We start from the raw sequence: 16,568 nt of genomic DNA on the forward strand, positions 1-16,568 counted from the left end.
TTAGATGGTTACATTCAGATGGTTACAGTTAGATGGTTACGGTTAGATGGTTACAGTTAGATGGTTACAGTTAGATGGTTACGGTTAGATGGTTACGGTTAGATGGTTACAGTTAGATGGTTACAGTTAGATGGTTGAGGTCTGGCGTTGACCCTGAATGGTTACGGTTAGATGGTTACGGTTAAATGGTTGAAGTTAGATGGTTACAGTTAGATGGTTACGGTTAGATGGTTACAGTTAGATGGTTACGGTTATATGGTTACGGTTAGATGGTTACAGTTAGATGGTTACAGTTAGATGGTTACGGTTAGATGGTTACAGTTAGATGGTTACGGTTAGATGGTTACGGTTAGATGGTTACAGTTAGATGGTTACGGTTAGATGGTTGAGGTCTGGCGTTGACCTTGAATGGTTGAGTTTAGATGGTTGAAGTTAGATGGTTATGGTTAGATGGTTACAGTTAGATGGTTGAGGTCTGGCGTTGACCCTGAATGGTTACGGTTAGATGGTTGAGGTCTGGCGTTGACCCTGAATGGTTACGGTTAGATGGTTAAAGTTAGATGGTTGAGGTCTGGCGTTGACCCTGAATGGTTACGGTTAGATGGTTGCTGCCCTGCGGTGGCCGTGTTACAGCCGGCCTGACTCGCTCGATTTACTGTTTCATAGGAAAATCTGCTTCTTTGCTCAGTTTGTTTGTAAACAGAGGCAATGTTGTCTGTTTCCTGTTTCCTGTTTCCTGTCTGAGGAAAACAGAAAGCGCTCTGTATACGTTTGCAACAGCGGCACCAGCGATGGGACCTATTAAGTCGTGACGTAACGCCCTTTCAAAGTACTACTTCCTGGTCCGAGCCTCATATTTCTACAACGCCGCAGTGCTGCGTTCACTGTCGTTTGACCGTTTGCGGTACTTTTACTTTAAGAATCGGAACACTTCACTGTCCTCATGCTGTTCTTACATCTCACTGCCAAAAATGATGGATTACAGTCCTGTACCGAGTGTCAGGGAGCAGACGGTCATGAGAGCGAGCCCCACACACACACACACACACACTGATGCATTCATGCTGTGTGTGTTGTTATGGTATGAATCATGTGTTTGGAGAGGCGGGGCTGGAAATGGAAGTCACGGGGAAAAAGAAGGGCAGCGCTGATCCCTGGCTATTTCACACACACACACACACACACACACACACACACACACACACACACACACACACACACACACACACACACACACACACACACACACACACACACACACACACACACACACACACACACACACACACACAGGTGGAGTGTGCCAGGCCAGGCTGTATCGCAGCAGTCACCATATGGACTGGTACTGAAGTCAGAACACAGGGATGGAGGAAGAGAGAGAGAGAGAGAGGATCTGGAGAGAAAGATGGAGGGATGATGTGAACAAATAGAGGGATAAATGAATGTAGGTAAAGGAAAGAGTGGTGAGAAAAGATGAGAACGACAGAATTAGGGAAAGATTGATGCAAAGATGGAAGAGGGTAAAAAGAGTGAGGGTAGGGAAGGGAAGAGGGGAGGGCGGATGAAAGGGGGAGGGGTCCAGGGAAAAGGAAGGGATAGATGAAGAGGAGGAGGGAGGATTGTGAGAAGGGATAGATGAAGAGGAGGAGGAGGGAGGATTGAGAGAAGGGATAGATGAAGAGGAGGAGGAGGGGAGGATAGAGAGAAGGGAAAGCTGGAGGCCTGTGGGCAGTTCAAAGGAGGATGGAGAGGCTTTTATTAGCAATAGAGTCTGTTACTGATGATGATGCTGAGGACACTTCATACACCCCCCCCCCCCCTTATTTATTTATTTATTGTTTTTATCTTTCATTATTTTTGCTATTAGTTTTAGTGTGTTTTTCTCTTTCTCTACTTAATATTTTATCTTACTTTAGTTACATGTATGGAAAAATATAAATATATATAAATATGAGATGATTTTTACAAGGTACAGAAAAGAGGGTGTGTGATTATTACTGTGTGTGTTGTTTATTTACTTTGTTATTTATGTATCTGTGTGTTATCTTCAGTGTGTGTGTGTGTCATATGTATGTATGTATATGTGTGTATATATGTATGTGTGTGTACATCTGTGTGTGTGTATGTTTATATAGGTAGCTATATTGTACTCTGTCATCTTCAGTATGTGTGTGTATATATATGTGTGTGTTTACGTCCGTGTGTGTGTGTGTATATATATGTGTGTATGTATATATAGGTAGCTTTATTGTACTCTGTCATCTTCAGTATGTGTGTGTACGTCAGTGTGTGTGTATGTATGTATGTATGTGCGTGTGTGTGTGTGTGTATGTATGTGTATATATATATGTGTGTGTGTACGTCCCTGTGTGTGTATGTTTATATAGATAGCATTATTGTACTCTGTCATCTTCAGTATGTGTGTGTACGTCAGTGTGTGTGTATGTATGTATGTATGTGTGTGTGTATGTATATATATGTGTGTGTGTCATATGTATGTATGTGTATATATATGTATGTGTGTGTGCGTACGTCCGTGTGTGTGTTTATATAGATAGCATTATTGTACTCTGTCATCATCAGTATGTGTGTGTGTAATATATTATAATACTATAAAGAATAATATATTTTATTCAGATAAATATCTTTGTAACAGAAAGATGCTTTGTTAGATACAGAACAAGGAGAATTGAAGAATGACAAATGGAAGTTATTATTATTACTTTATAAATAGTGTTATTTCAGTCATATTGATTAAAAAGGGGTGGAATTAAATAAGTTTACACTTCTTCCCGCTTCTTTTCGGATATGTAAACAGAATTTATATATTTTCCGTTTACTTTGTTAAACTTTGTTATTGTACATTTATTTATTTTTCTTTATGACCGCCCATTAATGTGTAATAATTTAGTTTTCTCACATATTCAAAATAAACTAAACTAAAAAAACTATCTACACTATGGAAGACATTTTTACATATAAACGTATTTTAGCTCAAGTAAGTGAATGAACGTCGAACCGAGACGTGTTCAATAATCAGCATATTAATCAAGTTAAACATTAAAAGAGTGAAATTAATAACCTGTAAAACCCACAGACAGGAGCAGTAGAGAGGAACGATTAACCAGGAACTACACAAGACAACATGAGTCTGTGCTTCGTTGACTTCAGACGGAGTAAACAAACTGTAAATAAATGATAAATCTAAATAAATCATTAATAAAATGTAGATATGTACGGAAAACATTCAATAAATGAGAATCAGACACGGTAACCATGGTAACCCAGCACCATTCTGCAGCCAGCTTGATCAGTTTCACATCATCTACAGGTCAGCTAACTTTTGATTTGTATATATTCATATAGTTTATTTTACAAAGTGAGAAAATAGTCTTTTAACACAACATAAAGACATTTTTCCAAATTTATCCAGAGCTGGAAATTATTCAAATTTAATTCCACATTTGTTTTTAATACTTCGTACATTAACTTATTTTAGGAAATGACAGAAGTCTTTAAAACAGTCCAGAAAACATTTTTCCCTGCTCTTTCAAACCTGGAAATCACTCAAATTTAATTACACTTTTATTTTAATACTGCGTAGAAACCCTGTGGGGGGGGGGGGGGGGGGGGGGGCTGCCTCCAGGTGAAAGACAGAGGGATGGTTCGCTGCAGCTTAATGATCTTGTGCATAAGTAGATAATTCACCTAAACAGTAATGATTTTTCTAAAACTGTCACCCAGTAAATCACATATTCATGATTTACGAAACAGCTCTAACAGCATTTTAAAATGTCTTTTAATGATTTCAACCTTTTTAAGTGTGTAAATACTGGTTTTACAGCTTTTTTATAGCTTAAGTTTACTTTATTGCAAGCGTCTATTATTGAGTTGTGTGCATACCTACATTTATGATTCAAGTTCTCCTGATTCGTCGTTTTGACTCGTCATAACGACTCGATTGCATTTATGTTCTAGTGCACTGGTTTTTAAACTGTGGTACGCAAAGAAATCTCCAGAACAATAAAAGGAAACATTCATTCATCTTCAACCTCTTGTCCCTGTCGGGGTCACAGGGGGCTGGAGCCGATCCCAGCTGACATCGGGCGTGAGGCGGGGTCCACCCTGGACAGGACGCCAGTCTATCACAGGACACATAGAGACGAACAGAGACGGACAACCATTCACACCTACGGGTGATTTAGAGTCATCAATGAACCGAACACCTGCACGTCTTTGGACTGTGGGAGGAAACCGGAGAACCCGGAGAAAACCCACGCAGACAACATGCAAACTCCACACATACCAGCAACCCCCTCGCTGTGAGGCAACAGTGCTAACCCCCACACCACCGTGTTACTAAATTAATATAACACTAACTTTCAAGAGCTGAATGTCTATTGTAAGTTACATAATTTAAATAAGTTTGACATTCCCTCATGAGCTTAACTGTGATGTAAGAGAGTGAGCAGAGGTCAAATGATTGGTTTGGAAACACCGACATGTCAGTTCTGACGCTAACCTTTCCTACAGCGTGGCTGAAGACGTCAAATAATCTTATTAAGACTAACCCGTACTGTCCGTAGCAGAATAGTGTATTTTAACATTAGTCTTGTGGTGATACGTCATGTACAAAGTGTGAGAACCACCGCTCTAGTGAGTCGTGTCAGTGAGCGCGTACAACACCCGGGGACGTGTAACGCCGCCTTCATTGATGTTTCAGAAGAGTCTGGCAGCGTTACGTCGACCCTGGGCCCCGGGTTAATTTCCCACGCGTCCAACTCAGTGTTCAAGAAGAAAAAAAACCCCACAGTGACACAAACCAAGTGTTTTGTAAATAACATTTTATTTGAAAACCTGGGGTCAGGCTGTTCTGTGTGTTTAGCTGCTGCCCTGTTTGGCGGCCAGCCTCTTGTCTCTCTCCTCTGCGATGGTCAGACGGATTCCCTTTCCTCTGGGCAGGGACACCCACGGCTTGTTGCCCTGGAGACACGGGGACGGAGAGAGAGAGATCATCATTTGTTAAGTGTTGATCAAAGGGAACAGGTTGTGCAGGTGGATTTAAACACAGGATATTAACTAATTTATAACAGAGTTGCTTCATTTGTATAGAAAAGGTGAAAAAAAGGCAGATTTCAGTCCCAAAAATGTGAAAATTCACTGCATGTCCTTGTCTTACATGATGGTAAACTGACTAAGTGTGAGTTTTGGACTCTAAGGGCGTCCCCTAAACACATCTCTAAATCCAGTCGTGTGAATTCAAACGTGTCCATATTTACTGTTAAAGCCATTTCTTTGAAATCTGGTAAAAGATCAGCGTTATTTCACCTTTTCCAAAGTCAAATTCAAGCTTTTCAAGAAGCATTCAAGCTGATTATCTCACCTCATCGCATTAAATTAGATGTTATGTTATTAAAAACATAGTATATTTTATATAGTGTTTTAAATTCACCATACTGTTCTCTGATTGTAGTTTATATTTTGTATTTCAGCTTGTTTTGTATCGCTGCTACGACAACCTCATTTCCCCTCGGGGATAAATAAAGTTATCTATCCATCCATCTATGCTGTAAACCAAAATTATGTTTTATTAGTGTGACAAACTAAAAAGGAGAATTTGTGAGCCGTTTGAGAGGCGCTTGGTATCCGAGACAACGTACATTTCAAGCGCTTTTTTTAAAATCTGAAGCCCTTTCCAGTTCTTGAAAACAGCAGATTAAAATCCAGCCCCAGTCGGAAAGGATTCATTCAGAGAGTTCAGCTCGTTTCCCACAGAAACATCATTAAGAACAAAAACGTATAGCTTCATTAAAACTTCATTAACAGCCATTACTACGTGTGCTGCAAGGATTTTAAGAGGGAACAATGTGGCTGACAGAAAAGTCTTATTTTTAAAGACAGGGGGAAAGTGCAACACTTCGATCTCATCAAGGTGAGGAAAAGCAAAAATAGACGTCAGGCAGCAGAGAGACGTGAGCATCGACTGACTCCACGGGTCAGGTCCTATTTAATAAAATAAATAACATTTCCAATGTGTGCATTTAAGTAACTCTGTAGCAGCACTGTGCACAAAATGTTAAAGTATCCTATTGTGTGCCTTGTTCAGACACCTGTTTCAAAGTACAATTCAAGCACTTCTCGAGCATTTCAGGGTGCATTTTCATGCTTCTCCGGCTCCTCACAGCCGTGGTAAACTGTCTACAGAACAATACTCAGTAGTCACTAAACCCGTTATTGCACTTGTTCATCTCATTCAATACGATGCCATAAACAACCAACATGATGTTTAGAGACAGCTTTCTACAGAAGGACGACAAATGAAAGGGAAACTAACTCCACAGGAATATAATCATAATACAATCATTAATCATCAACTCTTCTGATCATCTGTTCATCACCAAAGTCGTTTTTTCATGCAGAAATGTCAGAAAATGCTGTTTTCAGTCTCAAATATGCAGATTTTCTTTCCTCTGGTTTAGATAATATAAGCCATGTAACCATATAACATACATTTCAAGCACTTTATTCAAACACCACACTAAAATTAAAGTGTTTCCAAGGATTTCCAGCACCTGAACGAGCCCCGTTAATATGAAGAGTCAAATATAGTTTTTAGTGGAGGAGCTCAGAACTTCTTAGAGGATTTGGTCGTGTTTTTTCAAGGCTGATCAAAACCAAAAACATCATCATTGCTCCAAAGAATCAAAGATATTTGTTTTAAGTTGAATTTCTAATTCCCAAATTAACCTACTCTCTGGTCCGGTGTTGCCCGACCATGAAACAGAAGATGTCCTCACCTTGCCAATGATGAAGATGTTGGAGAGCCTGGTAGCGAAGTTGTTGCCCGTGCTGTCCTTGACGTGCACCACGTCGAAGGAGCCAGGGTGACGCTCCCTGTTGGTGATCACACCAATACGCCCCAAGTTAGCGCCGCCGGTCACCATGCACAGGTTACCTGGAGGGAGCGGAGCGGGGAAACAAGTTACATTAAGAGGATCTTTCCCCGTTTAAAGTGCATACAGGCTCTTTAATGGTGAGGGGAACCTACTGGTATCAAACTTGATGAAGTCTGTAATCTTGCCGGTGTCCAGGTCGATGCGGATCGTGTCGTTGACCTTGATCAGGGGGTCGGGGTAGCGGATGGTGCGTGCATCGTGGGTCACCAGGTGAGGGATTCCCTTGGTGCCAACCATGAGCTTCTTCACCTTGCACAGCTTGTACTGCAGGAGGAAGACGAGGGTTAGGAAGACAAGGGAGAGTTGAAGGTCGCATTAATGACGACACCACTCACAGGATCCTTCCCACTCTGTACTGATCATTTACCAGGAAATGCTTGCGTGAGAGAGTTTATATGCAACAGTAACAAGCTGGTATGACAGACGAGGTGTATATGCACTGATATATTCATCTGAAGTGTTGATTTAAAGACTCTGACTTCTAAGTTTTTAAGTGATGATTTCATGGATGAGTTAAAGCCACAGACATTTCACTTAAATTTTGCCTAGTATAGCACTGGTCATCTCTCCTGTCTGTTTAAAGAAAGACACATTTGTACTGGTATTCCAGCAAAGTTTGAAATGATCGTATCGTATCAACCTTAATAGGAAACGTCTGTTTTTAGTGGAGGAGCTCAGAACTTCTTAGAGGATTTGGTCGTGTATTTTCAAGGCTGATCAAAACCAAAAACATCATCATTGCTCCAAAGTCGTCTGAATATTTGTGCCTTAACTGGTTTGAGGCAAATCTCCCCTCTGTTATAAACTCTACTGTCTGTTTTTGAACAAAGTATTTTACAAATGCCTTAAAGAGAATAAATAAATAAAGACCAGGCTGTTTAGATGTGACCTCCCTGTGAGGTTGAGGTGTTTCAGTGCTGATAAAAGTATCCACTCTTTGCCTCTGATGCTGCCTGAAATCTGTTTTGTTTTGAGTATTGATGAGTCTAAACGCCAACATCACCTCATTAAGCCCTGAAAAAAACCCAGACTTAAGTAGTTTCACTGGGATAAAACAGCAGTTTTCCCAGAAGTCAATTATTCTACACCCTAAGACAGACACATTATTTCCTGTGTTATTGTTTTAATGATGGTACTTTCCTCTGTATCCAAGAGCAACAAAAAAACTCCCGTTTCCGTGTCTTACCTTGGCCTCCTCGGCGGTGATGCGGTGGACGGTGAAACGTCCCTTCACATCGTAGATCAGACGGAAGTGCTCGCCGGTCTTCTCGATGCTGATCACATCTGAACAGGAAACAAACAGTTTTAGCAGCCGACTCACGTTTTTATTTACTTAAGACTGGAGTTAAAAACCCAGTGGGTCGGACAGAAGTGAGTCAAATGTCAAAACCATTAACGGCACTGCAGGCAACCCACCACATCTCCACTCCTAATGGTCTGTTTACGTGTTGTCAAAACCACAAACACCCTTAAAGAAAATATTCCACCTGGCAGGATTGTTCCTAATTTAAGAGCTGATGATTGGGAGGTAATTGCCATCCCTTCACTACGACCAAACACTGGTTAACTCCCATCTACGAGTGCCAATTTAAACACGAACGAACGACCACACGCACGCGAGAGGAGGAAAGGAGTCAAGCTGCACGGAAATGTGGACCTTTTTGGTTCAAGTTTCATCCCACACGTGCCATACACGATTTAAGGCTCAAGTTCTGTACAATGAAACAACACTAAAGGTATGAATGTTTTTGAATTTGGTTCATTTAAGTTACCTGAAATATCATGAATTTGCTTAAATGTTAGAACATAAAGGTGCTTCATATTAAAACCATGACATTTAAAAAGCAGCAGAAATTACCACAATAAAGCGACTGACCCAGAGAGACCGGCCGTTTAGTGTGTGTGTGTATTAATAGTCGGCCGTCACGCTGCTGAGACTTCCCCTGGATTTGAAAATTAAAAAACGCCACACCTCCACATGGAGGCTTTAGCCAGCGTCAAGGTGGGTGACAGGTCTGAAAGAGGCCTGACAACAAGTCTGCCTGCAATGCTTATTCTGTTGCCATCATAGGAAAAGGTGTAAAAAAAAAAAAAATGAAAAGAAACTCAATTGGGTGTTCATACAAGTTTGCAAAGAGCTCGTCAGGAGAGTCCATCACACCAAAATCTGTGCACTTCAGTGTCAAATTACAAAAAAGAGGGACAAACACTATAATGTACAGAAAAGCTAACGTACAGAAACCTTTTTGCCCCTTAAATGTGTAAGTGACGGCACTGAAGATCTGATCTAGTCAAGAGGGACACGCACGCGCTGCCTGTAGTGCTCTGTTGGCGAAGTGTGTCCAATAATCACGTGCACTCATCACTTCATCAAAAAACATTTACAATTGAATTAAACAGACTCAATGTCTCATCTTGACACATCTCCTCAAATGACAGGCTGCAATCCATCCGCGTCGCGTCGAATACGGCAGTTTCCGCGCTGACAAATTCCATCACGGATCCAAAGTGACAGTATGGGAACGTCTGACCTCTCAGACAGACAACGAGGATATTGTCAGAGCTGACAACCAAGACTGAAGCAACACAGCGTCTGATAAAAGAAGACTGAACTAAAGTGACGGCTCCGATGTACAAAAGGTAACAAATGACAAACTATGTGGAGCCACTTCCCTCAGAAGAACATCCGATGGCAGAAACTGAGTGAGGGCAAATAAAAACCAACTTCCAAGCTATTTTAATCCCACTTTGAGCAACAAAGCAACATTTAATTGCCTCTATTATGATCTGACGACATATTAAGTGTTTGTAGTTGGAGCTCTGAACTTCTTAGAGGAATTGGTTCTTTAGTTTCAACTCATTGCTGATCAAAACCAAAATAGTCATCATTGCTCCTCCTGCCTCCTAATTGACAGAGGCATTGTTGAAGATACGGTACACATCCAACATCAACACAATTTATACACTTAATCATATGAAACATCACCCATAAGACCAAATGTAAGCGGCAAAACACCAGAGACCAACGCAGCAGACTGAATAATCTCATCCGACTCTGATCCCCATCAACTCACCCATGAATCCAGCAGGGTAGGTGATGTCGGTGCGGACTTTGCCGTCAATCTTGATGAACCTCTGCATGCAGATTTTCTTCACCTCATCCCCAGTCAGGGCGTACTTGAGGCGGTTCCTCAGGAAGATGATGAGGGGCAGGCACTCCCTCAGCTTGTGGGGACCGGTGGAAGGACGAGGAGCCTGAGAGAACAAGTCGTATTGTTATAATCGTTTCTGAGGAGTTTACAAAGCAACATGTTCAGACTATGATGCTCAGCTAACACTTGAAACTCCCTTGACGTCACATGGATGTGATAACAATGACCCATATTCATGTTAAAAGGTTTCATAACTTGAAGTTTGAGCATTAATGTCAGAGTTTTGCTCAAATAAGTTTATTCTGTGAGGCTGAATGATGTGGAAAAAGGTCGAAAAAAGGCAGAGTTGTAGAAATAGCAGCTGTTCCTGATCCTTAGTTACACACATGAATTTAAAGTTTTCACTTAAGTTGCACAGTCAAAGATCTAGAATTAAGTTAAAGTGAAATTCTTGAATTTGGAAGAGATGACGCATCCTCAACAGGAGCCAGACGTCAACTTGTTTGCCCCCAATTCATTTTTAAACCACAAAACAATGCATTTCTGAAAAGAGTGCAACCTTAGTTTAATTCTCTCTCTTCAAATCTGTTATTTAGAAAAGTCTAATCATTTATTAAATAATCAGCCTGCTGTTAAACTAAAGCGTTTCCAACCTTTAATGCCTGCGACCCTTGCAGAGGGTTATTTGTGTCTATTACACAGTAAACACAAACCCCGTTAATGTCCCTCAAAGCTCGTTAGTGCCAAGTCACAGAACGTTTCCCCTTAAATATGTTATACACACATTATTGAAAACTCCTTTTGAAGGTATTTTTCAAAAGTCTGAGCAAAGACATTAATCCTGCTGCACATTAAAGGGACAGAAAAACAGTTTTACAAGTTGCAATACTAAGGAATGATATACACTTTTAGCTAATGCTAAATTAAGCACTTTTTAAGCACCTTACAGCTGTAAAACTTTTTTTTGTACACAGTAGCTATTGCCCTCCAGCACGTTAACGTACAAAATGATGTTTTGTGACTGTTTTCTACAGAAAGGTGACTAAAGGGAAGAAAAGTGTCATATCTGAAATATCTACTTTGTGTTGTGAAAGAAGTTTCAAGCACTTTATCAACCTTTCCAACACCACATTTGAGGATTTTAAGCACTAGATGAACCATGTACATGACACAAAGCTGGTAAACAAGATTACCACTTTAGCATCTATTAATTAGCTTTTTTTAGTAAAGTAAAGTTTTGAGTAGCAACAACACCTAAGTGTGTCCTATCATTCAGTTGCTGGCTTTATTTTCTTCACAGCAGAAAATTAAAAACAGCATAAAAACAAGTATAATGATATTTGTACGTTCATTTGCTGGCTGATAACTGCAGAATTGTTTCTTTGGAGACTGTCAAAGAAGTTTCCTCCAGGGTTTCTTTACATTTTGTTGGGTTGAGACTTTGCATGAACACATTATGTACTTTGTTAAAGTTTGTTCACCACAAATTCGGGCAGCAGTTTCTATTAACGTCACATAAATCTATGGACAGTAGCTCAGTCCATGGGTGACTCGGTTCAAGTCCCTATGTGACCCATGAATGTAGTGTGGACTTGTGGCAAAGGGTAAATTCAATTTTCACTCTATTATTATTTTTCATTTGACACACACATGCACAAACAGGACCTATATTCATGTAACTAATGGAGAGATGTCAGAGCGAGGGGGCTGCCAGTGGATCAGCACCCCGAGCAGTTGGGGGTTCGGTGCCTTGCTCAACAGCACCTCAGCAGTGCCCAGGAGATGAACTGGCACCTCTTCAGCCACCAGTCTACGCACCATTCATGGTCCACACAGGGACTCGAACCATCGACTCTCCGGTTCCCAGCCAAGTCACCTATGGACTGAGCTACTGCCGCCCAATGTGCTGTTAAGCAAGGCACCGAACCCTCAACAGTTTGGGACGCATTTCCACTGGCATTAGCTGACATCTCTCCATTAATTGCATGTATATAGATCCTGTCTGTGCAGGTGTGTGTAACTAAGGTTAGTATTTAACAAGAAAAACATTTAATGTACCCTTTAAGGGTCGACTTTCTATAAATTAGGTACAATATAGAACCATAAGTGACGACCCCGGTCCTTTCTGTACACACATTTTATTTTGGAAGCCAACATATAAACAGTAGGGGTGATAAAAACCAAACTATGTCCCGCTTGATGAAAATGTTACTCACGAAAACTCCAGTGAGCTTGTCCAGCATCCAGTGCTTTGGCGCTGCGACGCGCTTCAGATGCTTCTTCGGTCCTCTTGCCTGGAAGAAAACACACAAACACCGGGTTAATAACGGAGAGGACACCCGGTGGAGACCGCCAGGAACACAACCAGACCCATAAACGTACATTAACGCAGTGGATGATGACGGAAACCCCGATAAAGAGTGTAATACTCAGTCAGCTCGGTTAGCAAGAAATGCTAACATGCCGCAGCAATGGACGCTCATCAGTTAGCCGGCTGCGGCCTAGCCATGCTAACATTAACTGCTAATTTCACTTTTACGTATTAATTTAACTTCAACATTGTAGTGTAGTAGAAAATGCAACAAAATACATCAAACGCGCGTACAAATAAGCATCACACCCGTAACACAAGAGCAGTTTCCCGTTCATTTAGCGAGCTAACAGCGATAGCAACATTAATGCTAGCGAACCCGAGTGGGGTCACCATCATATTTTTTAAATCCTCAATAAAATATCAATAATCGACGCGTTAGGTTACAATTTAGACATGAATCGGTTCATAAGATGTTGAATTTTAAGCCCGGACGTGAATGTTTGTGCTAAAACAACAGCAGAAAGTGATGTTTGGTGATTATTTCGGAGCGGAATCGTGAGAGAGAACAGCTCACCATGTTGGAGTCTGCGGGGAAAAGGACCTCCTCTCTTCCGCTAATGGGTGTTAAGGCCGAGCACGGCGAGCCGGGAGGGACACACGCAGGCTGGAAAACGCGATTCAAAAACCCGACAGTAGTTTGTTTATTGTTACTCATATTTATGTTTACATTAATAAATGTTATTGTTGTCTTTATAGTTATATTTTACAATATGATGGATTAAGTTATTACGCACGAATACTACTTTATAAGGTCATATTATAGCATTTATATTAATATTATAGTATATTAAATCATATATCAATATTATAGTATATCATATTATAGTATATTAAATCATATATCAATATTATAGTATATTATATTATAGTATATTATATCATATATCAATATTACTGTATATCATAGTATATTATATCCTATATCAATATTATATTATAGTATATTATATTAAATATTAATATTATAGTATCATATAACAGTATTTATATACATATTATAGTATATTGTATCCTATATCAATATTATAGTGTATCATATTATAGAGCCATTAATCTACAGGTTTTTAAAAGTAAATATGATACAAAAAAAGAGGAATAAACAGAATCTTAATTATTCCAAATATAACATGATATGACTTTGTGTTTGTGCCCGGGTCAGGAAATACCACTGACGGAGATTAAAGCTCCTCCTGGGCTTTGACTTCCTCTGACAAATGATATCTGATACACTCATGCTCTCTCTCTCTCTCTCTATCTCTGTCTGTCTCTCTCTCTCTCTCCATCTCTCCATCTCTCCAACTCCCTCACTCTCTCCGTCTTTCTCTCTCTCTCTCTCCCTGTCTGTCTGTCTGTCTCTCTCTCTCTCTCTCTCCCTCTCTGTCTCCCTCTCTCTCTCTCTCTCTCTCTCTCTCTCTCTCTCCCTCTCTGTCTCCCCCTCTCTCTCTCTCTCTCTCTCTCTCTCTCTCCCTCTCTCTCCCTCCCCCAGGCTGCAGGACAAACCTCTTTACCCCCAAATGCCCCTGTGTGAATCCACACATCCATCCCATGCTGACCCACTTTATTTCCTTCTATTGAATCTTCAGAGCGTGCACAAGTTTCCCTTCACGGTGATTTATCGTTGAAACACACCAACCTGCATTTCTACATTTGGGGACCCGTCTACATTCTTTCAACTTTCATTTCCTGACCCACTGCCGTACAAACGCTGCACTCCTGACCGCTCAATCCAGGGAGTGTTAAAGGATTAGAGACACATTTGAGGAGTCACGTTTCAAACACTGAAGGAGCGAGTTACGTAACACGTTTGTTTAAAGTGGCTGTCTAACGCTGCAGGAGGGTGTGTGTGTGTGTGTGTGTGTGTGGGGGGGGGGGGGGGGGGGCGTAATAAAGTCCAGCTGATGGCAGGAATTAAAAGAGTACGCATGGATAAAGAATGGATCCCTCCACGGTTCAGTCCTTTCCTCAGGAGGGGGGCTGGAGTCTCCCTTAGAGAGAGGGGGAGAAGTTCAGCATCCGTGAGGAACTCGGAGTAGAGCCGCTGCTCCTTTGCGTTGAAAGGAGCCAGTTGAGGTGGTTCAGGATTATCTGGTAAGGATGAACCCTGGGCGCCTCCCTAGGGAGGTGTTCCAGGCACGTCCAGCTTGGAGGAGGCCTCGGGGAAGACCCAGGACCAGGTGGAGAGATTAGATCTCCACACTGGCCTGGGAACGCCTCAGGATCCCCCAGTTAGAGCTGGTTAATGTGGCCCGGGATATATATAATATACAACAATACGCAGCGTGCAGTTTAGCAGCAGATTGGAATAAAATAAGTACAAACTAAATAAGTGATGGCGTGTAGCAGCATTTCTTACTGAACTAAGTTACAGTACAACTAAATACAGTGATGCAGTGATGATATAAAGTGACATTAAAACATGAATACACATTCACATAAGTGTATTTGTATCTGTGTGAAACAGCCCTCAGCTTCTGCCAGTGGAAAGAAGTGGAAGTGTCTAAAATAAGAAACAGAAGCGAAACATTTAAATCTGTCAACGTCATTTTGGGAATTACAAAAAAGAGAGAAAGGGAAAAGAGGCTGAATATATATTTATTATCGTCCTCGGTGCTTCAGTTAATGTGTATTTACCGTCACACACCAGCAGATGGAAGCATTGCACAATGATGATGATGAGCCTCCAACTGTTTATTTATTATTATTTTAACTGTGAATTATATTTGTTTAAACATAAATACACACTATATATAACATATATTAATAACAATAATAAATAAGTCATTTTTACACAGTAAAATTAAAATTCAGTGGGAACTAGAATATTATATGTAAACATTTGAATATTTAGACATTTTATTCATGTAATAAACATATATGTATGTTTTATTTTATATTTACAAATACAATTTAAGCGTTTATTCATTATTTTAACCAGCCATTATTCAGTGTTTATTTATTATTATTTTAACTATGATTTATATTTATTTAAACATATTTACACACTGAAAAAAACTGACTTTGGTATATATTAAAATATATTAAATTATATTAAAATAAGTCATTTTTACACAGTAAAATTCAAATTAATTGGGAACTAGAATATTTTAAGTAAACATTTTGATATTTACACATTTTATTCATGTAATAAACATAAACATATGTTTAATTTTATATTTTAAAAACAATTTAAATGATTTATAAATGATTGCTGAGGGACTTCAGCAGTAAAATCTACTTTTAAGTAAATTAAGTGCAAATTGTTACATGGATGTTGTTAAATAAATCCTGCAAATTATTATTTTATTATTATTATATATAAAGTATTTATTAATCTGTCTGCTCTACCTTTAGTGGTAAATGTACACTTCAACTGTTTATTTTAATTATGAATTATCTTTATTTAAACATATTTACACACTGAAAAAACTGACTTTGGAATAGTAAAATATATTAAATTATATTAAATATTATTATTAATATATAAATGTATCAAACCTTGATGTTAGGTGTTGTGTGGCGTCCGTCTGCTGTTTAAATGACATTTAAAATCCACTCCAGTTCAGTTTTAACTTCCTTTATTTCCTTTTTTTTAAAACTCAAAGGCCGTAACAAAAATACAAGCATTTATTTCATCTTTAATACGATCTCAGTCATTTACACATTCATATAGATTTACACGTGAGAGCAGGAAAGTGCTTTAAAAGAATCATCTTTGAGTAATATTCATTTCATCATCAGAGGAAAACAAAAAGGGAAACGGCACAAACGGCAAAACGAGACTTTAATCTGCGGGTTTTTAAAAGTAAATATGACGTAAAAAGAGGATTAAATCAGTGCAGCGTCTCCTACGAGCACACCTGGGGCTGTGGTTTGCGTTTTGGTGCTGAGGGAACTTTGTGACGGTGACCTTTGCACGGACACATCGCCGCTTACGTCGAGGGTTTCCTCCGGCCTTGACCCTGAGGCTCGGCGGGAACAAATCCCTGCCGCCGCCATCGTGTGCAAAGAAATAAATATGGTTGAAAGTGGTTAGCACTGTCGCCTCTCCACCTGGTCCTGGGTCTTCCCCGAGGCCTCCTCCCAGCT

The 16,568-nt window shown here is 40.0% G+C and overlaps 1 protein-coding gene across 1 annotated transcript; it reads right to left on the bottom strand.

The window, feature by feature from the left end:
* Window positions 1-4,827: 4,827 nt before the first annotated feature.
* On the bottom strand, window positions 4,828-13,039 carry rps4x (ribosomal protein S4 X-linked). Its single transcript, XM_083937059.1, has 7 exons — window positions 12,997-13,039; window positions 12,325-12,402; window positions 10,031-10,211; window positions 8,143-8,240; window positions 7,049-7,220; window positions 6,798-6,955; window positions 4,828-4,983 (listed from the first exon to the last, which is right to left on the bottom strand). The coding sequence occupies exons 1-7, from the start codon at window positions 12,997-12,999 to the stop codon at window positions 4,882-4,884; spliced, it is 792 nt and encodes a 263-aa protein (XP_083793185.1). The 5' UTR covers window positions 13,000-13,039; the 3' UTR covers window positions 4,828-4,881.
* Between the last annotated feature and the right edge of the window lie 3,529 nt (window positions 13,040-16,568).

This window comes from Echiichthys vipera (genome assembly GCF_963691815.1).
Source record: "Echiichthys vipera genome assembly, chromosome: 22".
Classification (NCBI taxonomy): domain Eukaryota; kingdom Metazoa; phylum Chordata; class Actinopteri; order Perciformes; family Trachinidae; genus Echiichthys; species Echiichthys vipera.

Coding starts and splice junctions, on each gene's coding strand:
- rps4x (XM_083937059.1), bottom strand. Junction 10,212..12,324: donor ACAAGCTCACTGGAGTTTTC/GTGAGTAACATT, acceptor TTGTTCTCTCAG/GCTCCTCGTCCTTCCACCGG. Junction 6,956..7,048: donor CTTCATCAAGTTTGATACCA/GTAGGTTCCCCT, acceptor CGCTCCCTCCAG/GTAACCTGTGCATGGTGACC.